This window comes from Cucurbita pepo, chromosome 11 (genome assembly GCF_057944985.1).
Source record: "Cucurbita pepo subsp. pepo isolate OVF chromosome 11, ASM5794498v1, whole genome shotgun sequence".
NCBI classification, from domain to species: domain Eukaryota; kingdom Viridiplantae; phylum Streptophyta; class Magnoliopsida; order Cucurbitales; family Cucurbitaceae; genus Cucurbita; species Cucurbita pepo.
Genome location: NC_141808.1, coordinates 14,973,293 through 14,995,180, shown reverse-complemented (window position 1 = coordinate 14,995,180; position 21,888 = coordinate 14,973,293). Strand labels below are relative to the sequence as shown.

The following is a 21,888-nucleotide window of genomic DNA, read 5'->3' as shown; positions in this document are numbered from 1 at the left end:
ATTATATTCATCACTCTTTGATCAGCCAGGATATTTACTTGTTACAGTCAAATTAAATGGAACAAATTACCAATCCTTGAGTGAATCATTTATGCATAAATCAAGAAGCAGCTCTTCAAGTTCTAAGATACATCAAAGACGGTCTATTTCTGAGTTTTGCATCTTTTTGGGAAATTCAATCATTTCTTGATAAGTCTTAGAAAGCAAACCAATTAGAGGTGGTCTATTTTTTTGTTTTGCATCTTTCTTGGAAATTCAATAATTTCTTGAAAGTCTAAAAAGCAAACCAATGTGTCTAGATCATTAGCAAATACTTGTTTAGAGTTAACTTGACAAATATTTTCACTACTGGGAAGGCAAAAGTGTTATTGACCTACACTCTCTTCTCAAAGACAAGTTGAGTGTTATTGACCTACACTCTATTTTCTGAAAGACAAGTTGGGGTGTTATTCACCTACACTCTCTATTTTCTGAAAGACAAGTTGGGTGTTATTCACCTACACTCCTAAAAACAAGTTGGGTGTTATTCACCTACACTCATAAAGACAAGTTGGGTGTAATTGACCTACACTCGTAAAGACAAGTTGGGTGTTATAATAATTAGTTATGGAATATATCTTAAATATCAGTAATCCGTTAATATTATTTGTTTATGATTTGATTAGTAGTATATTTTATTTTATTCTCAATATTTAATTAGTTTATATTTTCTTTATTTGTAGGGATTAGTTGGTAGCTTGTATCCTATTTCAAACATTATGAATATCAATGAGAATACACACCTTGGTTCCGAATTCTATTGTTCATTCTTAACACTATGCCATGTCCCTCTCAGACCTTTTTTTTTTTTTTTTTTTCTTTTTTTAACTAATTTTTATTTCCTCCAAAATCCAAAAAAAAAAAAAATCTTTAATTTATATCTAATAACTCGTAATATATAACTTCAAAATTTTATAACTTGGTCTATTATATTTAAAACTGGGTAATATGTATAATATGACCTAAACTCAAATTAAAATTGTTACGGATTCAATAAACCGAAAGTTCGGTGGAAGCTAAAAAGTAAAGGAAATCTCTTCTTATTGCAATAAGAGATAATTTGAGGTAGTAGAGATCAAAAGGATGAAAGTATCACCGATTATTTTGCAAGAGTGATGATGATCTCGGATAAGATGTATTAATTTTAAGATTTATCTCTATTTCGTATCAAATAAGTATCCAAACTTTTTTTTTAAAAAAAAAAATTAATAATAAATTTTTTAGTTTTCAATTTCAAAATTTTTAAAAATGAACTCAATTTTCAATTTATATTTTTGAAATTTTAAATATAATCTTTTTTAAATTAAAATTTTAATAAACACAAAATTTAAAATTAAATGGTAATAAATCAACATTTAAGATTGCAATAAACACTATTTGAAGTTTTGAAGGGCGCAATTTTCAATGGCGTTTGATGCATATGATGTTCGCAGAAGAAGAATCCGGCTAATCTGGCTATGCCTATTCACCATAAAGAATTTGGATGTTTTATCAGGTACTCTACTTAGACTTTGTCACTTTCAGATACCTACACTAAAATAGAGAATCATTTTTTGTGAATTCGATCCACGAATTTCATTATATTGTACTGATTGGAAAATTAGGGTAAATTTCAATTAGTTAGGATTGCTGATGAGATACCGTATAAGAATCACAAAAAGAACCTAAGAAGGTTCGACCATTTTTGGAAATGATTTTTAAATAGCTTAAGTCACCTTTGTCAGGTTCTTCGAAATATGCTTTTAATCATCAGAAACCAATTTTGTTGGTAACACAATCGTGTTCAAAATTGTGAACTTGAGTATAAAGTTGATTTTAGATAATCTCGAAGACACGCTTGAGAGTGGTCTTAAACATGACAAAAGTCATTTTAGCCGTTTCATAATCGGTTCAAAACATGCCCTTCATTCTCTTAGAATTGACTTTGGCCTTTTTGTATAGTGTCAGAACCATACTATGAAGAGAGTAGGTTGTGGCCCTCATATGTAGACAAGATGAATGCCATGATACGACCGAGAAGGACGGTGCATCATCTAACACACCAAAGGAATGTGCATTGAAACTAAGTTGAGGCATCACTGAGATGGAGCAAACGAGTGGCACAAGAGGGACAAAGATAGGCTTGATGAAGGGTAGGATAGGGCTCCGAACCTACAACTCAAAAGTTACGGTTATGAAGGGAATTTGGGCATGTGGCTCTGGAGTTAAGTCCATCCCTATGAAATATGAATACTAGAAAATTTGGTGTCAATACTGAACCATCGTTCCACGAGGCCGTATGGTCATTAAGCAAAATCACGTCTATTCCAAAAAGATTGAAAATGTCTTAGAATGTACCTTAGGGGAGGTATGGTGTCAGCTCTCCACCACCCTTGTGCCCTAAACAAGCTACCCTTCGGCACATACGTTGTCATAGTCAGGGTTAGCATCGCGAGATTAGTGTCTCAGACTTCTTTTGAAATGAGATTTTTAAGAACAGAATTGGACGACACGAATGTGCCATCATCGCTCTCCACCCCATGTGTCGGAGGTTGGATCATACACCCACCATTCAGTACAAAGTTCGTAAATGATACGGCATGGACACAGGAGGGACCAATGTCTCGATAAACGCAATGTTGCATTGAGAGACCTTGACCCCGACTAGAGGCGAGGTCGAGCCGAATTACTTAGTCTAGTATAGAGGCAAGTCGATCGGGTCACAGAAGATTGAACCTGCACGCGCAGATAGCTTGTGTAGAAAAACTAGCTTGGATTTCACACGAGTTATATACGGTTGGCGAAAACAAACCTCGCCTAAGGTCCGACGAAGCCTCAAAGATGGGCAAAAAATGTGCATGGGGTTTGAGTTCCCCTCAAGGGTTGTCGTAATCGTGTTAAGATCACGACACTGCATAGTTGAAAATGTATGATTGTGACACGTAGTAACATAGGTGGACACGAAAAAGGCCTTTTTTGGAGGGCTTATGGTTCTTTTAAAAGAGAAAGGTATTTACTCTTTTCTTTGAATTCTAAGGTGAGTTCTAATTTGTGCACCAAAACTACTACTAATCACGTGTCTCCATGAGAGAACTCATGTCCTAAATGATATCTTATCTTTTATAGAAAGATTGAAGTTAATTCTCAAGTAACGTTCGAAGAAATTGTGTAGTTTGAAACATGAATAGAGCTCTAAATTTCATTTGTTCTTTACAACGAAGCATTTCCAAACAGAAAGCTTGGAAACAAAAAAGAAACACAAATCACAAAACAAATTTCCTATAAAATTTGTATAGAGCTTGTAGAAAAATATGAAACTAAACAACCCTAAACTTATTGACAGGGTGAGTTCACACAAGTAAGGCCTAATCATCGTGAGTTCATATTATAAGAGTGTCTCAAAGGAAATTGGGAATCCACCAATCTTGGTTAATGAAGGATTTGACGGAGTAGCCGCTTAGTTGTGAGCTTCCCTGCGTCATTGCCCACGGAACCCTTTTGGAAGGGGAAGATCCTGTCCCCCTACTATTGGACTCGATGTACACAAAATTTGTCCTACAGAATGTAACACGAATTAGAACTTGGCAATAAAATCTAGAACTTGAAAACTTTTTTTTTTATTTTTTTTATTTTTTTTTTATTTTTAGGTTTTGAACTTACTCTTGGCCCTTGAAGTGCCAGGCATCCCATCCCTCTGGTGCTACGACTTTCCCCATGTTCGTATCTTTAAATATAACTCTGGAAAAAGGACCGTATGCTCTCCCCAAAAAAGCTTTGCCCGACCCCGTTATGGTGCACTGTTGAAATACAAATCCGCTTGGATCGTTTTCGGATTGTCGACCTTGTGCAGTAATGTATCCTTGGTTGACTTCAGGGAGAAGTCCAACATTAACATATATCAAGCAGCCCTGCATTTTTAGTCTCTCCCATTGTGTTATTAGTAGAGCATCGCCAATGACAATTTGTAGAAAAAAGAAGTCGAACTGATTACCTCATAAATTGATTGACCATTACCAAAGATGAAATCTATGGCACCTTCAATGTAACAACTTTTGAAATAGTGGCGGCCTTTTACATCCCATAATGTGTCTTGAAACCCTTTGAATCCACAGTTGATAAAAGTCGATTTGTCACCGTAGATTCTTGCAGCTAATGCTTGTGTATAGAATGTTTCAGCACTTTGAACAAACAATTGTGGAGCATTTGCCAGGTTGAAGGAGTTCTGCGTGCAGCGCAAGCATAAAAGCAACAATTCATACAAGATAGACTATGATCAATGATTGAACAATCGAAGTCTTTTGTGACTGCTCAGATGCATACTATACTTATACTTATCATGCAACTATGAGCTTTAAGTTTAGTTTATAGAAGCTGCAATACCTCAAAGGTAATGCCTCTTGCAATAATGTTATCAGCCATTGAATTAAATGTAGCGCTAGTATTTGTTTGTTGATGACCATCGAAAGTGATAACCGTCGTACTGCGGTGACCGCCTTGTAGATAAATGAATGATTTTTTTGACGGGATTGTCACCATTTCTCTACAAAATGACCATATTAGAATATAAACCTCACTAGAATTAAGCATATTCATGTGTTGTATTACCTGTATTCACCAGGTTTGACTTTAATCTTAACCCATTTGTTGTTGTTAAGTGGAACTGAGTCGATGGCTGCTTGAATGGTCTTGAAATTGCCTTTGCCAGACTTGTCAACAACAATGACGGATTGAATTTTAAAGTCAAGGGCCCTTGTAAAGTTCATTGCAGCATTAAACAGGGTGAAGAGCAAGAGAAATGGAGATAGTAGCTGCATTCTTTTTGGTTTAGAAGGGAGCTGGAATCTGCAAGTTCACTATATTAATAAAAATATTCAAAAACTTGGTAATTGTCTCGATAAGATCTTTAAACTTTATGGTTAGTTTGGGATAGTTTCATTAATTTAGTCTAATTATTTAAATTAAGCCCATGAAATGACGACGAAAATAATAATAATATTATGAATTGGCGTACCTTATCAAATCTCCCTTCTCCCTCTCTTCTGCAGTCAAATGGACACTTTGATTATGCAATGGAACGAAAAGAATTCCTAACCTTAATAGAGCTTAAAGATGGGTATGAACTTCAAAACCTTAGTTCATTTTATTCCTATTTTAGAAAATTACAAACTTACTTTAACTAATTATATAAAATTATATAAATATTGTTCATAGACCTAATAACCAGACCAATTTAGACTATCAACTAAAACCATAAAAGCTGAATTAAGGTTGGATTATATTAGATGTTTTTTTTTTTCCTCTTTGGATTGAATTGAATTTTTGGAAAGATAAATACTCAAGTTCAGTTTGTGGTTGACATTTTTTGGTCGGGTGAACCCTACCAACTCGAAAACATGGTTACAACCCGATCCAACCTTTCCCTATTTTTACAAAGATTAAGAATATTTGACTATTGTAGTCGATATTAGTACTATACTGTGATTAGTAAATGTTGAATATTTAAACTTTAGTTATTAATAAAACTTGTATTATGGATGAGTACAATTTTTTTAAAAAATTACCCCAACTCAACTAATAAATAAAGGTTTCAGCTAAGTTGGAAACTCTATTCAAATTCTTTTATCAATTCAACCAACCCAAAATTTTATTTTATTCTCAATATTTAATTAGTTTATATTTTTGTTATTGGTAGGAATTAGTTGATATGATAGCTTTTATCCTATTTAAACGTTATGAATATCAATGAGAATACACACGTTCGATCCCAATTTTATTTCTCACTCTCAACATGGTATCAAAGCACCGATGTTGAAATTCTCTGTAATAGCCCAAATAAATATATATATATATATATATATATATATATATATATATATATATATATATATATATATATATATATATAAAATATAATATAATATAATATAATATAATATAATATAATATAAAAAATATAAACAAATTAAAAAATATGCGTCAAAATAATAGTTATAATAATAATTCATAAATAAATAACTCTTAAAAATAAAATAAATAAATAAATAAAACTTACTCACCCCTCTCTGCTAACCTCTCATCCCAATCCCATCCTCTCTCCTCAACCTCAACCCACGGGACAATATCACAGTTCGTCCAAAAAATAAATAGAAAATATTGAGAAAAACAAAGTAAAATGGCTTTCAAGAGACGTAGATGATCTTGGTCTCCCTTTTCATTTATAGAGATGATTATAAGAAATTAATTTAGAGATGATTATAAGTAAACACTAAGTAGGAATGTCTGTTTAGGGAATGAGAATCTATTTATACAATCAATCATAAGTGAGGAGGGAAGATTGAGGAAAATCTTGGTGAACAGAATTTAAAAATAAAAACGGAAATATGAGAGGACAATAAACTCCATTCAATTTTGTATATTCCCTATAACAATAATAATAGAAAATAAGATATTTAGTGAAGATAGCATAATATATATATATATATATATATATATATATATAACATTTCAAGACTTTTAACAATAGACCAAGGTAGATTAGAGATAATGTTATAGAGTTCAAACTTGAAACTGATGCCATGGGATCACACGTATCATATATACTGATATGTGTGAATTATCTGTGAATCGGTATGCTTATATGTGGATTGTATGATAATAATTATGGTACGATGTGTTGAAGGATATGTTTGATATATGATACGAGAATGATGCACGAAACAAAATCAAACGATAGGAGTAAGATACGTTCATGAAACATTAAGATTAGTTAACATACCGGAGTGCTATGAATAGGGGAGATTGATGAAAGAATATGGTTAGGATATGGGTAGAAAGGGATACGTTTGTGATAGATTGATAGAACGATAGCGTTAGGATACATTCCTGTGATGATATGGCTAAGGTACATTCACGTAACGATATGACTGTGATAGGTATAAAAACGTTAAGGCTATGATAAGTTAGGGAACGATATGATCACGAAGTGTTTACAATATGACATGTTTATGATACGATATATTGTGATGTGATATGTTATTTTTGAGGTAATTGTTGTATGAATTGCACTTTATGAAACGACATGTTAAAAGCATGGAGCGTCATGTTATCTTTTCTAAATTGTATGTATACAACATGTTATGAATGACATGATATCACGATAAATGAAATGAAATGTAACCCGTTAGGATTATGTATGATACGTAGACTGAAAAATGAGAAATGACATGTTAAGCATGAAAGATGATAGCGGGGTTATATTCATTAATGATAAAAGTAGAAATGTTGGGGACCTCATGCATTATGTGTGCTCATGCATTTAGGGGAATTCTCCTATTCCATCACGAGGGTACGGACGCGTACATCCAATGGCAGGACAATGATCGTTATGTTTTTCATAGCGCTGCTGTGACGGTTACTAGTTGTAACGGGTGTCCGGCCTAGGGAGAGTCCGAGTGTATGCTCGCCCGACAAGTAAGGTGGCCCAGCGGTGTGCGAACTGACTGGTGAGCTCATACCCGCACGTATGGGTTGTGTGTAGAGTAGATGATACACTTCCAAATTACCCGTTAGGACAGTACCATAGGAAAATAGATTGAAAGGATAGGTCCCGTCATTGCATTCACATGTTCTTGAATTTAACCCCGATAGTGGGGTCACTCACTTAGTATTTCTTTAAATACTCAAGCCATGTGCTACTACATTTTTCAGGATAAGGCAAGGCATTCTTGTACGGTTGACGACGGCATCGCAACTCGAGACCATGGCACATGCATAGGATAGTGGTATTTATTTTCTTTGACTTAGGCTAGAATAAGATGTTCTTTGACTTAGGCTAGAATAAGATGTTTTAAACTTAAACGCTTATTTATTTTATTTAGTCTTTTGTTGTGTCGTTTTAAAGATGTTTTCGAAACACGTAAGTCATAATATATAACTCTGACTATTTCAAAAGTTTATAACTTGGTCTATTATATTTAAAATGGAGTAATATGTATAATATGACCTAAACTCAAATTAAAATTGTTTGGGACTCAATAAACTGAAAGTTCCGTGGAAGCTAAAAAGTAGAGGAAATCTCTTCTTATTGAAGTAAGAGATAATTTGAGGTTGTAGAGATGAAAAAGGAAGAAAGTATTACTGATTATTTTGTAAGAGTGATGATGATCTCCTATAAGATGTATTAATTTTGAGATTTATAAGAGGTATTAATTTTGAGATTTATGTCTATTTTGTATCAAATAAGTATACAAACTTTTTTTAAAAAACAAATTTATAATAAATCTCTTAGTTTTCCATTTCCAATTTTTTAAAAATTAACGTAAATTTTCAATTTATATTTTTGAAATTTTAAATATAATCTTTTTTAATTTATAATTTTAATAAACACAAATTTTAAAATTAAATTGTAGTATCAACATTTAAGATTGCAATAAACATTATTTGTAGATTGGAAACAGTTTTGTAGGACTTTAGGGGGCAATTTTCAATGGCGTTTGATGCATATGATGTTCGCAAGAAGAAGAATTCGGCTAATCTGGCTATGGCTATTCACCATTAAGAATTTTGATGTTTTATCCGGTACTCTACTCAGACTTTGCCACTTCGCAGTTTTAGATACCTACACAAAAAATAGAGAATCAAAATCACAAGTGTAATAATTTTTTTTTTTGGTGAATTCGATCCACGAATTTCATTATTTTGTACTGATTGGAAAATTATGGTAAATTTCAATTAGTTAGGATTGCTGATGAGATATAGTGATTGTGTTGAAACTTGAGATCATATGAAGAATTATTTGGAGGCCTTCATCTTTGGGAAGTGATAGAAGAGGATTATGATGTCTCTCCATTTTTAGCAAATCCTACTATAGCACAAATCAAAGCACAAAAGTAAAAGAAGACAAGAAAATCAAAGACAAAAGCTTGCCTATTTGAAGTCGTATCTCAAATGATCTTCATGCGAATAATGTCTCTCAAAACAGCAAAGGAAATATGGGATTACCTCAAGACTGAATATGAAGTAGATGAGAGGATTCGTGGAATGAAAGTCCTGAATTTGATTAGAGATTTCGAGTTGTAGAAGATGAAGGAGTCTGAGTCGGTGAAAGAGTACTCTGGTAGACTTCTCAACATTGCCAACAAGGTGAGATTGCTTGGTTCTGTGTTAAACGATTCTAGAATTGTTGAAACACTGCTGGTCACTATTCCAGAGAAGTTTGAAGCCACCGTTACTACTCTAGAGAACACCAAAGACCTGTCAAAGATTTCTTACGGAGCTTTTGAATGTTTTACAAGCATAAGAGAAGAGGAGGTGATCGAAGGTGCCTTACCTGTTAAGCATCAAGACAACAGGAGGTATAAAAACAAGAAAAATTTAAAAGACCAATCGACGAATGGAGATTCATCTGCCAATTATTAGAATACAAAAGGAGGAGGTTTGAAAAAATCCTATCCACTTTGCCGCCATTGTGAGAAGAAAGGTCGTCCACCATACAAGTGTTGAAGAAGACCCAACGCCAAATGCTCCACATGCAATCAACTTGGACATGAAGTTGTGGTCTGCAAAGACAAAGGTCAGGTGAAAGAAGTAGATGCACAGGTAGTTGATCAAGAAGAAGAAGATCAATTGTTTGTGTTCACTTGTTTCTCAGGCAAAAAATCAAGCGAGAGCGGGTCGATTGACAGTGGGAGCACAAATCATATGACATATGACGTGGGGTCTTTGAGGAATTAAGAGACACTGAAGTCAAGAGAGTGAGGATTGACAATGGTGACCTCTTGGAAGTCAAGAACAAGCTATGAAGGTACAAAATTTATTCCAGATATTTTATTTGTACCTAAAATTGATCAAAATCTCGTAAGTGTTGGTTAGTTACTTGATAAAGACTATAAAATGTTATTTGACAATAAGCAGTGTTTGATCAGAGATGCTAGTGGCAAAGACTTGTTCAATGTCAAAATGAAAGAAAAAAGCTTTGCTCTAAATCCAATGGAGAAAGAGCAGATGGCCTTTATATCAAGAGCTAGTGCCACTAAGATATGGCACAAAAGACTTGGGCACTTTCATCATCGAGGTTTGCTTCAGATGCAATCAAAGAAGCTGGTAGAAGGACTCACTGACATTGATGATGACATGTCTCTTTGTCGTGCTTGTAATTTTAGGAAGCAACATAGGTAACCCTTTCCTAAACAGGCATGGAGAGCCTAAAAAAAGCTGCAGCTGGTTCATACTGATCTTTGTGGTCCTCAGCGAACACCATCATTAAATAGTAATTTTTATTACATTATTTTTATTGATGATCTAACAAGAATGTGTTGGATCTTTTTGTTGAACCAAAAGTCAGAAATTGCGGTTGTATTTTGGAAATTCAAAGCCAGAGTTGAGGATGAAAGTGCATGCTTGATTCAAACTATAAGATCAGATAATAGCAAGGAGTACACTTCAGAAACTTTTAATAGGTTTTGTCAAGAGGCTATAATTAAACATCAATTGACAGAACCATACACTCCTCAACACAATGGCGTCTGTGAAAGGAGGAATAGATTCATAATGGAGTTGACAAGATGCATACTTCCTGAGAATAATCTTCCAAAACGTTTTTGGGGAGAAGCAGCAAACATTGTTGTGTACTTGCAAAATCGAATTTCAACAAAAGCTGTGAATGACCTGACACCATTTGAAGCTTGCATGTTAGAAGAGTCTGAAGATGAACGACAAAATGCTTTGGTTGATGATGCACCTGTCAGAGGTACAAGGTTGTTGTCTGATATTTATCAAAGGTGTAATGTAGCTTTTTGTGAGCCTACAGGGTTCCATGAAGCAAAAAAAACAATCAACATTGGATGGCTGCAATGCAGGAGGAGCTTTCGAAGATCGAGAAAAAAAACCTAGGAGTTGGTTGATCGATCTCTAAACAGAAAGATAATTGGAGTAAGATGGGTGTTCAAGAAAAAGCTTGAAGTTTGCAGTATCTAAACAAGGAGGAGTGTTAAAGATCACTTGTTTTATATTTCTATCAGTTAGTATCTTTCTGTTAATGTTTATGATTAAATCTCTAGTTAGGAGTTGATTTAGTTTTGATTTGATTTACTGGTTTGTTACTAGATTTTTAGGTAGATTTGTTAATATCTTTTTATATTCTCTGTATATATATATACGGAGCCTTTTTGCTCTTCATAATAAACCTTCTCATCAACCATTCCATCACTCATAATTTCACTAACAAAAATTGTAAACTCAAGTATTAAGTTGATTTTAGATAATCAAAGACACGCTTGAGAGTAGTCTTAAATATGATAAAAGTCATTTTAGCCGTTTCATAATCGCTTCAAAACATTCCCTTCGTTGTCTCTTAGAATTGACTCTTGGCCTTTCCTGCATATTGTCACAACCATACTATGAAGTGAGTAGGTTGTGGCCCTCATGTGCAGACAAGACGAATGCCATGATGCAACCGAGGAGGACGATGGATCATCTAACACACCAAAGGAATGTGCATTAAAGCTAAGATGAGGCATCACTGTGATGGAGCCAATGAGTGGACAAGAGGAACAAAGATAAGCTTGATGAAGTGCAGGGTAGGGCTCCGAACCTTAACCTTGAAAGTTAGGGTTATAGGGGGAATTTGAGCCACTAAGTCCATCCATATGAAATATGAATGCTTGCAAAGTTTGGTGTCAATCAGACATTGAACGGACGCTCCACAAGGCTGTATGGTCGTTAAGCAAAATTACGTCTACTCCAGGAAGATTGAAAATTCCTTAGAATGTACCTTAGGGGAGGTATGGTGTCGACTCTCCACCATCATTGGGCCTTATGGCCTAAGCAAGCTACCCTGTGTCACATACGTGTGTCATAATAAGGGCGAGCGTTGCGAGAGGAATGTTTCAGACAACTTCCTTTGAAATGAGTTTTTTAAGAACAGTATTGGACGGCACAGCGTGCCATCATTGCGCCCTAGCCCATGTGTCAGAGGTTGGATCATACACCCCTTATTCAGTACAAAGTTCGTAAATGATATGGTATGGACGTGGGAGGGTCCAATGCCTCGATAGACGCAATGTTGCATTGAGAGAGCTTGGCCCCGAGTTGAGGCGATGTCGAGCCGAATGACTTGGTCTAGTGTAGAGGCAAGTCGATTGGGTCACAGAAGATTATGCCTGCACATGCAGGCAACTTGTGTACCGCACAAGTTATATTCGGTTGGCGAAGACAAACCTCGTCTAAGGTCCGACGAAGCCTCAAAGGTGGGCGAAAAATGTATATGGGGTTTGGGTTTCCCTCAAGGGTTGTCGTAATCGTGTTAAGATCATTTCATTGCAAAGTTGAAAATGTATGACTATGACACGTAATAACATAGGTGGATGCGAAAAATGCCTCTTTTGGAGGGCTTATGGTTCTTTTAAAAGAGAAAGGTAATTACTCTTTTCTTTGAATTCGAAGGTGAGTTCTAATTTGTGCACGCAAACTACTACTAATTTCGTGTCTCCATGAGAGAACTTGTTAGTGATAGAATGAGTGATTGAATGGCTAACGAGAAAATTATATTATGAAGAGCAAGAAGGCTCTATATACAGAGAGAATACAAAAATATATTTATAAAATCTACCTAAAAATCGGCAGAAAATCTGGTAACAAACCAGTAAACAAATCAAAACTAAATCAACTTCTAACTATAAGGAGATTTAATCAGATACTAACTGAAAGCAATCTAAACAAACACATGATCTTTAGCACTCTTCCTTATTTAGATGCTGTGAACTCTAAGCTTTTTCCTGAACACCCATCTTACTCCAATTATCTTTCTGTTTAGAGGTCGATCAATCAACTCCCTAGTTTTATTTTTTTCGATCACCAAAAGCTCCTATTCTGACAGGTGCATCATCAACCAAAGTATCTTGTCGTTCATCTTCAGACTTTTCTAACATAATACCAAAGATTAAATTGTTTGGTGCATTAGAAATCTGATTCACCTTCGTTAGTTCTTACCAATTTCATTGCTCATTTCCAACAAAATGAACATCTCGGCTCACAATAACATGACTAGTGTGTGCTTGAAGAACTCTGTAAGCTTTGGATATAGTGCTATACCCAACAAAGATGCCAACTTCTGTCTTTTTGTCAAGCTTATCACGCATGACCTATGAAATGTAAGTGAAGCAAAGACACCCAAATACTCTAAGGAACATTAAAGAAGGTTTGTAACCATACCAAATTTCAAATGGTGTCAGGTCCTTCACAGCTTTTGTTGAAATTCGATTTTGGAAGCACACAACAGTGTTTGCTGCTTTTCCCCAAAAATGTTTTGGAAGATCCTTCTTATAAAGCATGCATCTCGTCATCTCCATTATTAATCTATTCCTCCTTTCACTGATATCATTCTGTTGAGGAGTGTATGGTGCTGTCAATTGATGTTCAATTCCAACTTCTCACAAAACCTGTTACAAGTTTCTGAAGTGTACTCCTTACCATTATCTCATCTTATAATCTGAATCAAACATGCACCAACATTGAACAAGTCTTTGCCACTAGCATCTCTAATCAAGCACTACTTATTCTCATATAACATCTTATAGCCCTTATCAAGTAAATGACTAACACTTAAGAGATTTTGATCAATTTTAGGTATAAATTAAACATCTGGAATAAATTTTGTACCTTCCTAGCTTGTTATAGCTACTGTGCCTTTTCCCTTGACTTCCAATTGTTCACCATTGTCAATCCTCACTCTCTTGACTTCAGTGTCTCTTAATTCCTCAAAAAACTTCTTGTGATATGTCATATGATTTGTTCACCCACTGTCAATCAACCAGCTTTCGCTTGATTCTTTGTCTGAGAAACAAGTGACCACAAACAATTGGTCTTCTTCTTCTTGATCAATTACCTGTGCATCTACTTCTTTCACCTGACCTTTGTCTTTGTAGATCACAGCTTCATGTCCAAGCTGATTGCATTTGGAGCATTTGGCATCAAGTCTTCTCCAACACTTGTATGGTGGATGACCTTTCTTCTCACAATGGAGTAAAGGTTGATATGATTTTTTGAAACCTCCTCCTTTTGTCTTCTAATAATTAACAGATGAATCTCCATTCGTCGATTAGTTTTTGAAATTTTTCCTGTTTTTATACCTATTGTTGTCTTGATGTTTAACAAGTAAGGCACCTTCAATCACCCCTTCTTGCCTCAGAGACCTCCTTTGCTCTTGTGCTTGTAAAGCGTTCAAGAGTTCTATAAGAGAAATCTTTGGCAAGTTTTTGGTGTTCTTCAGAGTAGTAATGGTGACTTCAAACTTCTCTATAACAGTGACTAGCAACTTTTCAACAATCCTGGAATCATTTAACACTGAACCATGCAATCTCACCTTGTTGGCAATACTGAGAAGCCTGTTAGAGTACTCTTTCACCGACTCAGACTCCATCTTCTGCAACTCAAAATCCCTAATCAAATTCAGGACATTCATTCCATGAATCCTCTGATTTGTGCTAAAGTAGGATTTGCTGGAAGCCTGAGAGTACTCTTGTCCTCCTGTACTTTGATTTGTGCTAAAGTAGGATTTGCTGGAAGTGGAGGGACCTCGTAATCCTCTTCTATTGCTTCCCAAAGATCCAAGGCCTTCAAATAAGTCTCCATACGAACTGCCCACATTTGATAATTGTCTCCATCTAAAACTTGTGGAGCAACAGCTGAAAAACTAGATTCTCCTTCCATTTTTATCTCACATATCCCTTAAGAAGACGACTCTAATACCAATTGTTAATGAAAGAATGAGTGATTGAATAGTTGATGAGAAAATTATATTATGAAGAGCAAGAAAGTTCTATATATACAAAATACGAAAAGATATTTAGAAAATTTACCTAAAACACTGCAGAAGATCTGGTAACAATCCAGTAAACAAATCAAAACTAAATCAACTCCTAACGATGAGTAGATTTATTCAGATAATAACTGACAGCAATCTAAACAAACACGTGATCTTTAACAAAACTCATATCCTAAAAGATACCTTATCTTTTATAGAAAGATTGAAGTTAATTATCAAATAATGTTCGAAGATATTGTGTAGTTTGAAACATGAATAGAGTTCTCAAATTTCATTTTTTATCTTTATAATGAAGCATTTCCAAACAAAAAGCTTGGAAACATAAAAGAAACACAAATCACAATACAAATTTCCTATAAAATTGGTATATAGCTCGTAGAAGGAAAATATGAAACTAAACCACCCTAAACTTATTGACAGGGTGAGTTAACAGAATTAAGGTCTAATCATCATCAATTCACATATAAGAGTGTTTCAAAGGAGATCGGGAATCCACCCATCTTGGTTGATGAAGGATTTCACAGAGTAGCCATTTAGTTGTGAGACTCCCAGCGTCTTTGACCATGGAACCCTTTTGGAAAGGGAAGATCCTTTCCCCCTACTATTGGACTCGATGTAAACAAAATTTTTCCTACCGAATGTGACATCAACTAGAACTTGACAATAAAACTTAGAACTCTTAAAGCTTTTGTTTTTTGTTTTTGTTTTTTTTTTTTTTTTTTTTTCATCTTTTGTGTTGTGAACTTACTCATGGCCCTTGAAGTGTCAGGCAATCCATCCCAGGGTGCTACCACGTAACCCATGTTAGTATCTTCGAATATAACTCTGGAAAGAGGACCATATGCTCTCCCCACGTTCCCCATGTCAGTGTTCGATTCTGCTTCCTCAAATGGCAACCAATCTTCAGCGGGCAATTTTCAATGGCGTTTGATGCATATGATGTTCGCAAGAAGAAGAATCTAGCTAATCTGGCTATGGTTGTTCACCATTAAGAATTTGGATGTTTTATCAAGTACTCCACTCAGACTCTGCCACTTCCCATTTTCAGATACCTACACAAAAATAAAGATAAAATGGGAAGGGTAATGGTTTTTTTTTTTTTTTTTTTTGGTGAATTTGATCCATGAATTTCATTATTTTGTACCGATTGGAAAATTAGGGTAAATTTCAATTAGTTAGGATTGCTGAACCGTGATTGTATGTTGAAACTTGAGATCATGTGCTATTAGAATATAGTTTGCTTATACTTAGTTTGATGACTCAAAGTTTGGACATTCCTAACGTGGAAGGTCTAATATGAAGTGTTGAAAAATTCTTTAAAAACAGGGGAATAAGAATCCCAAAAAGACCCTAAGAAGGTTCGACCAATTTTTCTGGTAAGATAATTGTGTTCAAAATTGTGAACTTGAGTATTAAGTTGATTTTAGATAATCTCGAAGACACGATTGAGAGTGGTCTTAAACATGACAAAAGTCATTTTAGCCGTTTCATAATCGGTTCAAAACATGCCCTTCGTTCTCTTAGAATTGACTTTTGGCCTTTTCTGCATAGTGTCACAACCATACTATGAAGAGAGTGGGTTGTGGCCCTCATATGCAGACAAGACGAATGCCCTCATATGGTTCTTTTAAAAGAGAAAGGTAGTTACTCTTTTCTTTGAATTCTAAGGTGAGTTCTAATTTGTGCACCAAAACTACTACTAATCACGTCTCTCCATGAGAGAACTCATGTCCTAAATGATATCTTATCTTTTATAGAAAGATTGAAGTTAATTCTCAAGTATCGTTCGAAGAAATTGTGTAGTTTGAAACATGAATAGAGCTCTCAAATTTCATTTGTTCTTTACAACGAAGCATTTCCAAACAGAAAGCTTGGAAACAAAAAAGAAACACAAATCACAAAACAAATTTCCTATTAAATTTGTATACAGCTTGTAGAAGGAAAATATGAAACTAAACAACCCTAAACTTATTGACCGGGTGAGTTCACACAAGTAAGGCCTAATCATCGTGAGTTCATATATAAGAGTGTCTCAAAGGAAATTGGGAATCCACCAATCTTGGTTAATGAAGGATTTGACGGAGTAGCCGCTTAGTTGTGAGCTTCCCTGCGTCATTGCCCATGGAACCCTTTTGGAAGGGGAAGATCCTGTCCCCCTACTATTGAACTCGATGTACACAAAATTTGTCCTACAGAATGTAACACGAATTAGAACTTGGCAATAAAATCTAGAACTTGAAAAGTTTTTTTTTTATTTTTTTTATTTTTTTTATTTTTAGGTTTTGAACTTACTCTTGGCCCTTGAAGTGCCAGGCATCCCATCCCTCTGGTGCTACGACTTTCCCCATGTTCGTATCTTTGAATATAACTCTGGAAAAAGGACCGTATGCTCTCCCCAAAAAAGCTTTGCCCGACCCCATTATGGTGCACTGTTGAAATACAAATCCGCTTGGATCGTTTGCGGATTGTCGACCTTGTGCAGTAATGTATCCTTGGTTGACTTCAGGGAGAAGTCCAACATTAACATATATCAAGCAGCCCTGCATTTTTAGTCTCTCCCATTGTGTTATTAGTAGAGCATCGCCAATGACAATTTGCAGATAAAAGAAGTCGAACTGATTACCTCATAAATTGATTGACCATTACCAAAGATGAAATCTATGGCACCTTCAATGTAACAACTTTTGAAATAGTGGCGGCCTTTTACATCCCATAATGTGTCTTGAAACCCTTTGAATCCACAGTTGATAAAAGCCGATTTGTCACCGTAGATTCTTGCAGCTAATGCTTGTGTAAAGAAAGTTCCAGTAATTTTATCAAACAGCTGTGGAGCATCTGCTAGGTTGAAGGAGTTCTGCATGCAGCACCAGCATAAAAGCAACAATTCATACAAGATAGACTATGATCAATGATTGAACAATCGAAGTCTTCTGTGACTGCTCAGGTGCATACTATACTTATACTTATCATGCAACTATGAGCTTTAAGTTTAGTTTATAGAAGCTGTAATACCTCAAAGGTAATGCCTCTTGCAATAATGTTATCAGCCATTGAATTAAATGTAGCGCTAGTATTTGTTTGTTGATGACCATCGAAAGTGATAACCGTCGTACTGCGGTGACCCCCTTGTAGATAAATGAATGATTTTGTTGACGGGATTGTCACCATTTCTCTACAAAATGACCATATTAGAACATAACCTCACTAGAATTAGGCATATTCATGTGTTGTATTACCTGTATTCACCAGGGTTGACTTCAATCTTAACCCATTTGTTGTTGTTAAGTGGAACTGAGTCGATGGCTGCTTGAATGGTCTTGAAATTGCCTTTGCCAGACTTGTCAACAACAATGACGGATTGAATTTTAAAGTCAAGGGCCCTTGTAAAGTTCATTGCAGCATTAAACAGGGTGAAGAGCAAGAGAAATGGAGATAGTAGCTGCATTCTTTTGGGTTTAGAAGGGAGCTGGAATCTGCAAGTTCACTATATTAATAAAAATATTCAAAAACTTGGTAATTGTCTCGATAAGATCTTTAAACTTTATGGTTAGTTTGGGATAGTTTCATTAATTTAGTCTAATTATTTAAATTAAGCCCATGAAATGACGACGAAAATAATAATAATATTATGAATTGGCATACCTTATCAAATCTCCCTTCTCCCTCTCTTCTGCAGTCTTGATTATGCAATGGAACGAAAAGAATTCCTAACCTTAATAGAGCTTAAAGATGGGTATGAACTTCAAAACGTTAGTTAATTTTATTCCTATTTTAGAAAATTACAAACTTACTTTAACTAATTATATAAAATTATATAAATATTGTTCATATGACCTAATAACGGGACCAATTTAGACTACCAACTAAAACCATAAAAGCTGAATTAAGGTTGGATTATATTAGATGTTTTTTTTTTTCCTCTTTGGATTGGATTGAATTTTTGGAAAGACAAATACTCAAGTTGAGTTTGTGGTTGACATTTTTTGGTCGGGTGAACCCTACCAACTCGAAAACATGGTTACAACCCGATCCAACCTTTCCCTATTTTTACAAAGATTAAGAATATTTGACTATTGTAGTCGATATTAGTACTATACTGTAATTAGTAAATGTTGGATATTTAAACTTTAGTTATTATGGATGAGTACAATTTTTTTAAAAAATTACCCAACTCAACTAATAAATAAAGGTTTCAGCTAAGTTGGAAACTCTATTCAAATTCTTTTATCAATTCAATCAACCCAAAATTTTAAATTGATCCAAACAATTTTTCCAACCGAATTTGTATACACCTCTAATAACACTAAGAAGTTAGATTTTGTTTTCTAATATAAGAAATAAATTAGGCATAACTAAAATCTAAGACAAAATCAACTCATTTAAAAAATAAAAAATATTGTTAATTTGAATATAATAAATTTATATTTATAAAATTAATTAGTATATTTGAATTAAGAGAATTGAGTGGCAAATAAAGCAAATAATAATAATAATAAATAAATAAATAAATAAATAGAAAGAATACAGATACAATATTTGGAAAATATATTATAATAATTAGTTATGAAATATATTTTAGATATTCGTAATGAGTTAATATTATTTTGTTTATGATTTGATGAGTAGTATATTTTATTTTATTCTCAATATTTAATTAGTTTATATTTTCATTATTGGTAGATATTAGTTGGTAGCTTCTATCCTATTTAAACGTTATGAATATCAATGAGAATACACACCTTCGATCCCAATTCTATTTCTTTCTCTTAACATGGTATCAGAGCCCCGATCTTGATATTCTTTGTAATAGCCCACATATATATATATATATATATATATATAAACAAATAAAAAAAATTATACCTAAAAATAATAGTTATAATAATAATTGATAAATAAATAACTAAAAATGATTACTTAAGAATAAAAAAATAAAAAAATAAAAAAAAAACTTACTCACCCCTCTCCACTAACCTCTCATCCCAATCTCATCTTCTCAACTCAATGCATGGCACAATATCACAATTCGTCCAAAAAAATAAACATAAAAGATTGGAGAAAAAAAAGTAAAATGGCTTTCAAGAGACGTAGATTGCAGATTTAGATTTTGGTCTTTTATTATGGTAAAATCCTATCTTAGATTCCCTTTTCATTTATTGCAATGGTTATAAGAAATTAATTTAGGATCAAATCTTCTTTCCTTTATCCAACATTTTACTAGATCATGTCATAATCAAATTTCATTTTTCACCTATCCAGTTAATTAGATTTTTGTTGAGAATTCTATAAATCTGTAAGATTAGGCAAACAATTGATTAAAATTCGCCAATAATATTTGTTTATCTGAGCAGGAATGTCTGTTTAGGGAATGAAAATCTATTTATACAATCATAAGTGAGGATGGAAGATTGAGGAAAGATTTGGTGAACCGAATTTAAAAATAAAATCGAAAATATCAGAGGACAATAAACTCTATTAAATTTTGTATATTCCCTACAACAGTAATAATAGAAAATGAGATATTTAGTGAAGATAGCATAATAGATATATGGACCAAGGTAGATTAGAGATAATGTTATAGAGTTCAAACTTGAAACTAATGTCATGGGCTCACATAGTTTGATTCGGATTTCAAAGGACGGAATAAAACTTTCATTAAAGATATATTCGTGACAACGACTTAAGCTAGTCAGGTAAGTGGCCTTACTATCGGCATGGTTATATTTGATGTTGACACGTGCCTGTGGTTCTACACGTGTCATATATACTAATATGGGTGAATTACCTGTGAATCGGTATGCTTATATTATGTTTATGTTATGTTATAATATGTGGATTGTATGATAATAATTATGGTACGATGTGTTGAAGGATATGTTTGAGATATGATACGAGAATGATGCACGAAACAAAATTAAACGATAGGAGTAAGATACGTTCATGAAACGTTAAGGTTAGTTGACATACCGGAGTGCCATGGATAGGGGAGATTGATGAACTAATATGGTTAGGATATGGGTAAAAAGGGATAGGTTTGTGATAGATTGATAGAACGATAGCGTTAGGATACGTTCCTATGATGATATGACTAAGGTACGTTCACGTAACGATATGACTGTGATAGGTATAAGAACGTTAAGGCTCTGATAAGTTAGGGAACGATATGACCACAAAGTGTTTACAATATGACATGTTTGTGATACGATATATTGTGATGTGATATGTTATTTTTAGATTGTTTTGTGTGATCATTGAGGTAATTGTTGTGTGAATTGCACGTTATGAAACGACATATTAAAAGCATGGAGCGTCATGTTATGTTTTCTAAATTGTATGTATACAGCATGTTATGAATGACATGATATGACGATAAATGAAGTTAAATGTAACCCCGTTAGGATTATGTATGATACGTAGACTGAAAAATGAGAAATGTCATGTTAAGCATGAAAGATGATAGCGGGGTTATATTCATTAATGATAAAAGTAGAAATGTTGGGGACCTCATACATTATGTGTGCTCATGCATTTAGGGGGATTCCCCTATTCCATCACGAGGGTACAGACACGTACATCCAATGGCAGGACAACGATCGTTATGTTTTTCATAGCGCTGCCGTGACGGTTACTAGTTCTAACGGGTGTTCGGCCTAGGGAGTGTCTCAGCGTATGCTCGCCCGACAAGTAAGGTGGCCCAGCGGTGTGCGAACTGACTGGTGAGCCCATACCCGCACGTATGGGTTGTGTGTAGAGTATATGGTACACATCCAAATTACCCGTTAGGACAGTACCATAGAAAAATAGATTGAAAGGATAGGTCCCGTCGTTGCATCCGCATGTTCTTGAATTTAACCCCGATAGTGGGGTCACTTACTGAGTATTTCTTTAAATACTCAAGCCATGTGCTACTACATTTTTCAGGTTAACGCAAGGCATTCCTGTACGGCTGACGACGGCATCGCAACTCGAGACCATGGCTCATGCATAGGATAGTGGTATTTATTTTCTTAGACTTAGGCTAGAATAAGATGTTTTTAACTTAAACGCTT

At 34.5% G+C, this 21,888-nt stretch overlaps 2 protein-coding genes and 1 long non-coding RNA gene across 3 annotated transcripts; 1 reads left to right on the top strand and 2 right to left on the bottom strand.

The window, feature by feature from the left end:
- Positions 1 to 3,511: 3,511 nt before the first annotated feature.
- LOC147790408 (uncharacterized) lies at positions 3,512 to 4,306 on the bottom strand. Its single transcript, XR_015423020.1, has 3 exons — positions 4,010 to 4,306; positions 3,679 to 3,926; positions 3,512 to 3,573 (listed from the first exon to the last, which is right to left on the bottom strand). It is a non-coding gene; the product is annotated as an uncharacterized LOC147790408 (long non-coding RNA).
- A 4,793-nt stretch (positions 4,307 to 9,099) lies between these two features.
- On the top strand, positions 9,100 to 9,435 carry LOC147790407 (uncharacterized). Its single transcript, XM_087128676.1, has one exon. The coding sequence runs from the start codon at positions 9,100 to 9,102 to the stop codon at positions 9,433 to 9,435; it is 336 nt and encodes a 111-aa protein (XP_086984802.1).
- Positions 9,436 to 16,822: 7,387 nt separating this feature from the next.
- LOC147790406 (putative pectinesterase 10) lies at positions 16,823 to 18,345 on the bottom strand. The gene is made up of 5 exons (XM_087128703.1): positions 18,076 to 18,345; positions 17,852 to 18,011; positions 17,463 to 17,693; positions 17,132 to 17,379; positions 16,823 to 17,028 (listed from the first exon to the last, which is right to left on the bottom strand). Exons 1-5 carry the CDS (start codon positions 18,282 to 18,284, stop codon positions 16,872 to 16,874), a joined length of 1,005 nt encoding a protein of 334 aa, XP_086984829.1. The 5' UTR covers positions 18,285 to 18,345; the 3' UTR covers positions 16,823 to 16,871.
- Positions 18,346 to 21,888: the final 3,543 nt, after the last annotated feature.

Excerpts from the sequence above, each read along its gene's own strand:
- LOC147790407 (XM_087128676.1), top strand. The coding sequence starts at position 9,100 with ATGAAGGAGTCTGAGTCGGTGAAAGAGTACTCTGGTAGACTTCTCAAC.
- LOC147790406 (XM_087128703.1), bottom strand. The coding sequence starts at position 18,284 with ATGCAGCTACTATCTCCATTTCTCTTGCTCTTCACCCTGTTTAATGCT. Across the intron at positions 17,694-17,851 it reads CAAGAGGCATTACCTTTGAG|AACTCCTTCAACCTAGCAGA; the intron begins GTATTACAGCTT and ends TGCTGCATGCAG. Across the intron at positions 17,029-17,131 it reads TGGCACTTCAAGGGCCAAGA|GACAAATTTTGTGTACATCG; the intron begins GTAAGTTCAAAA and ends TACATTCTGTAG.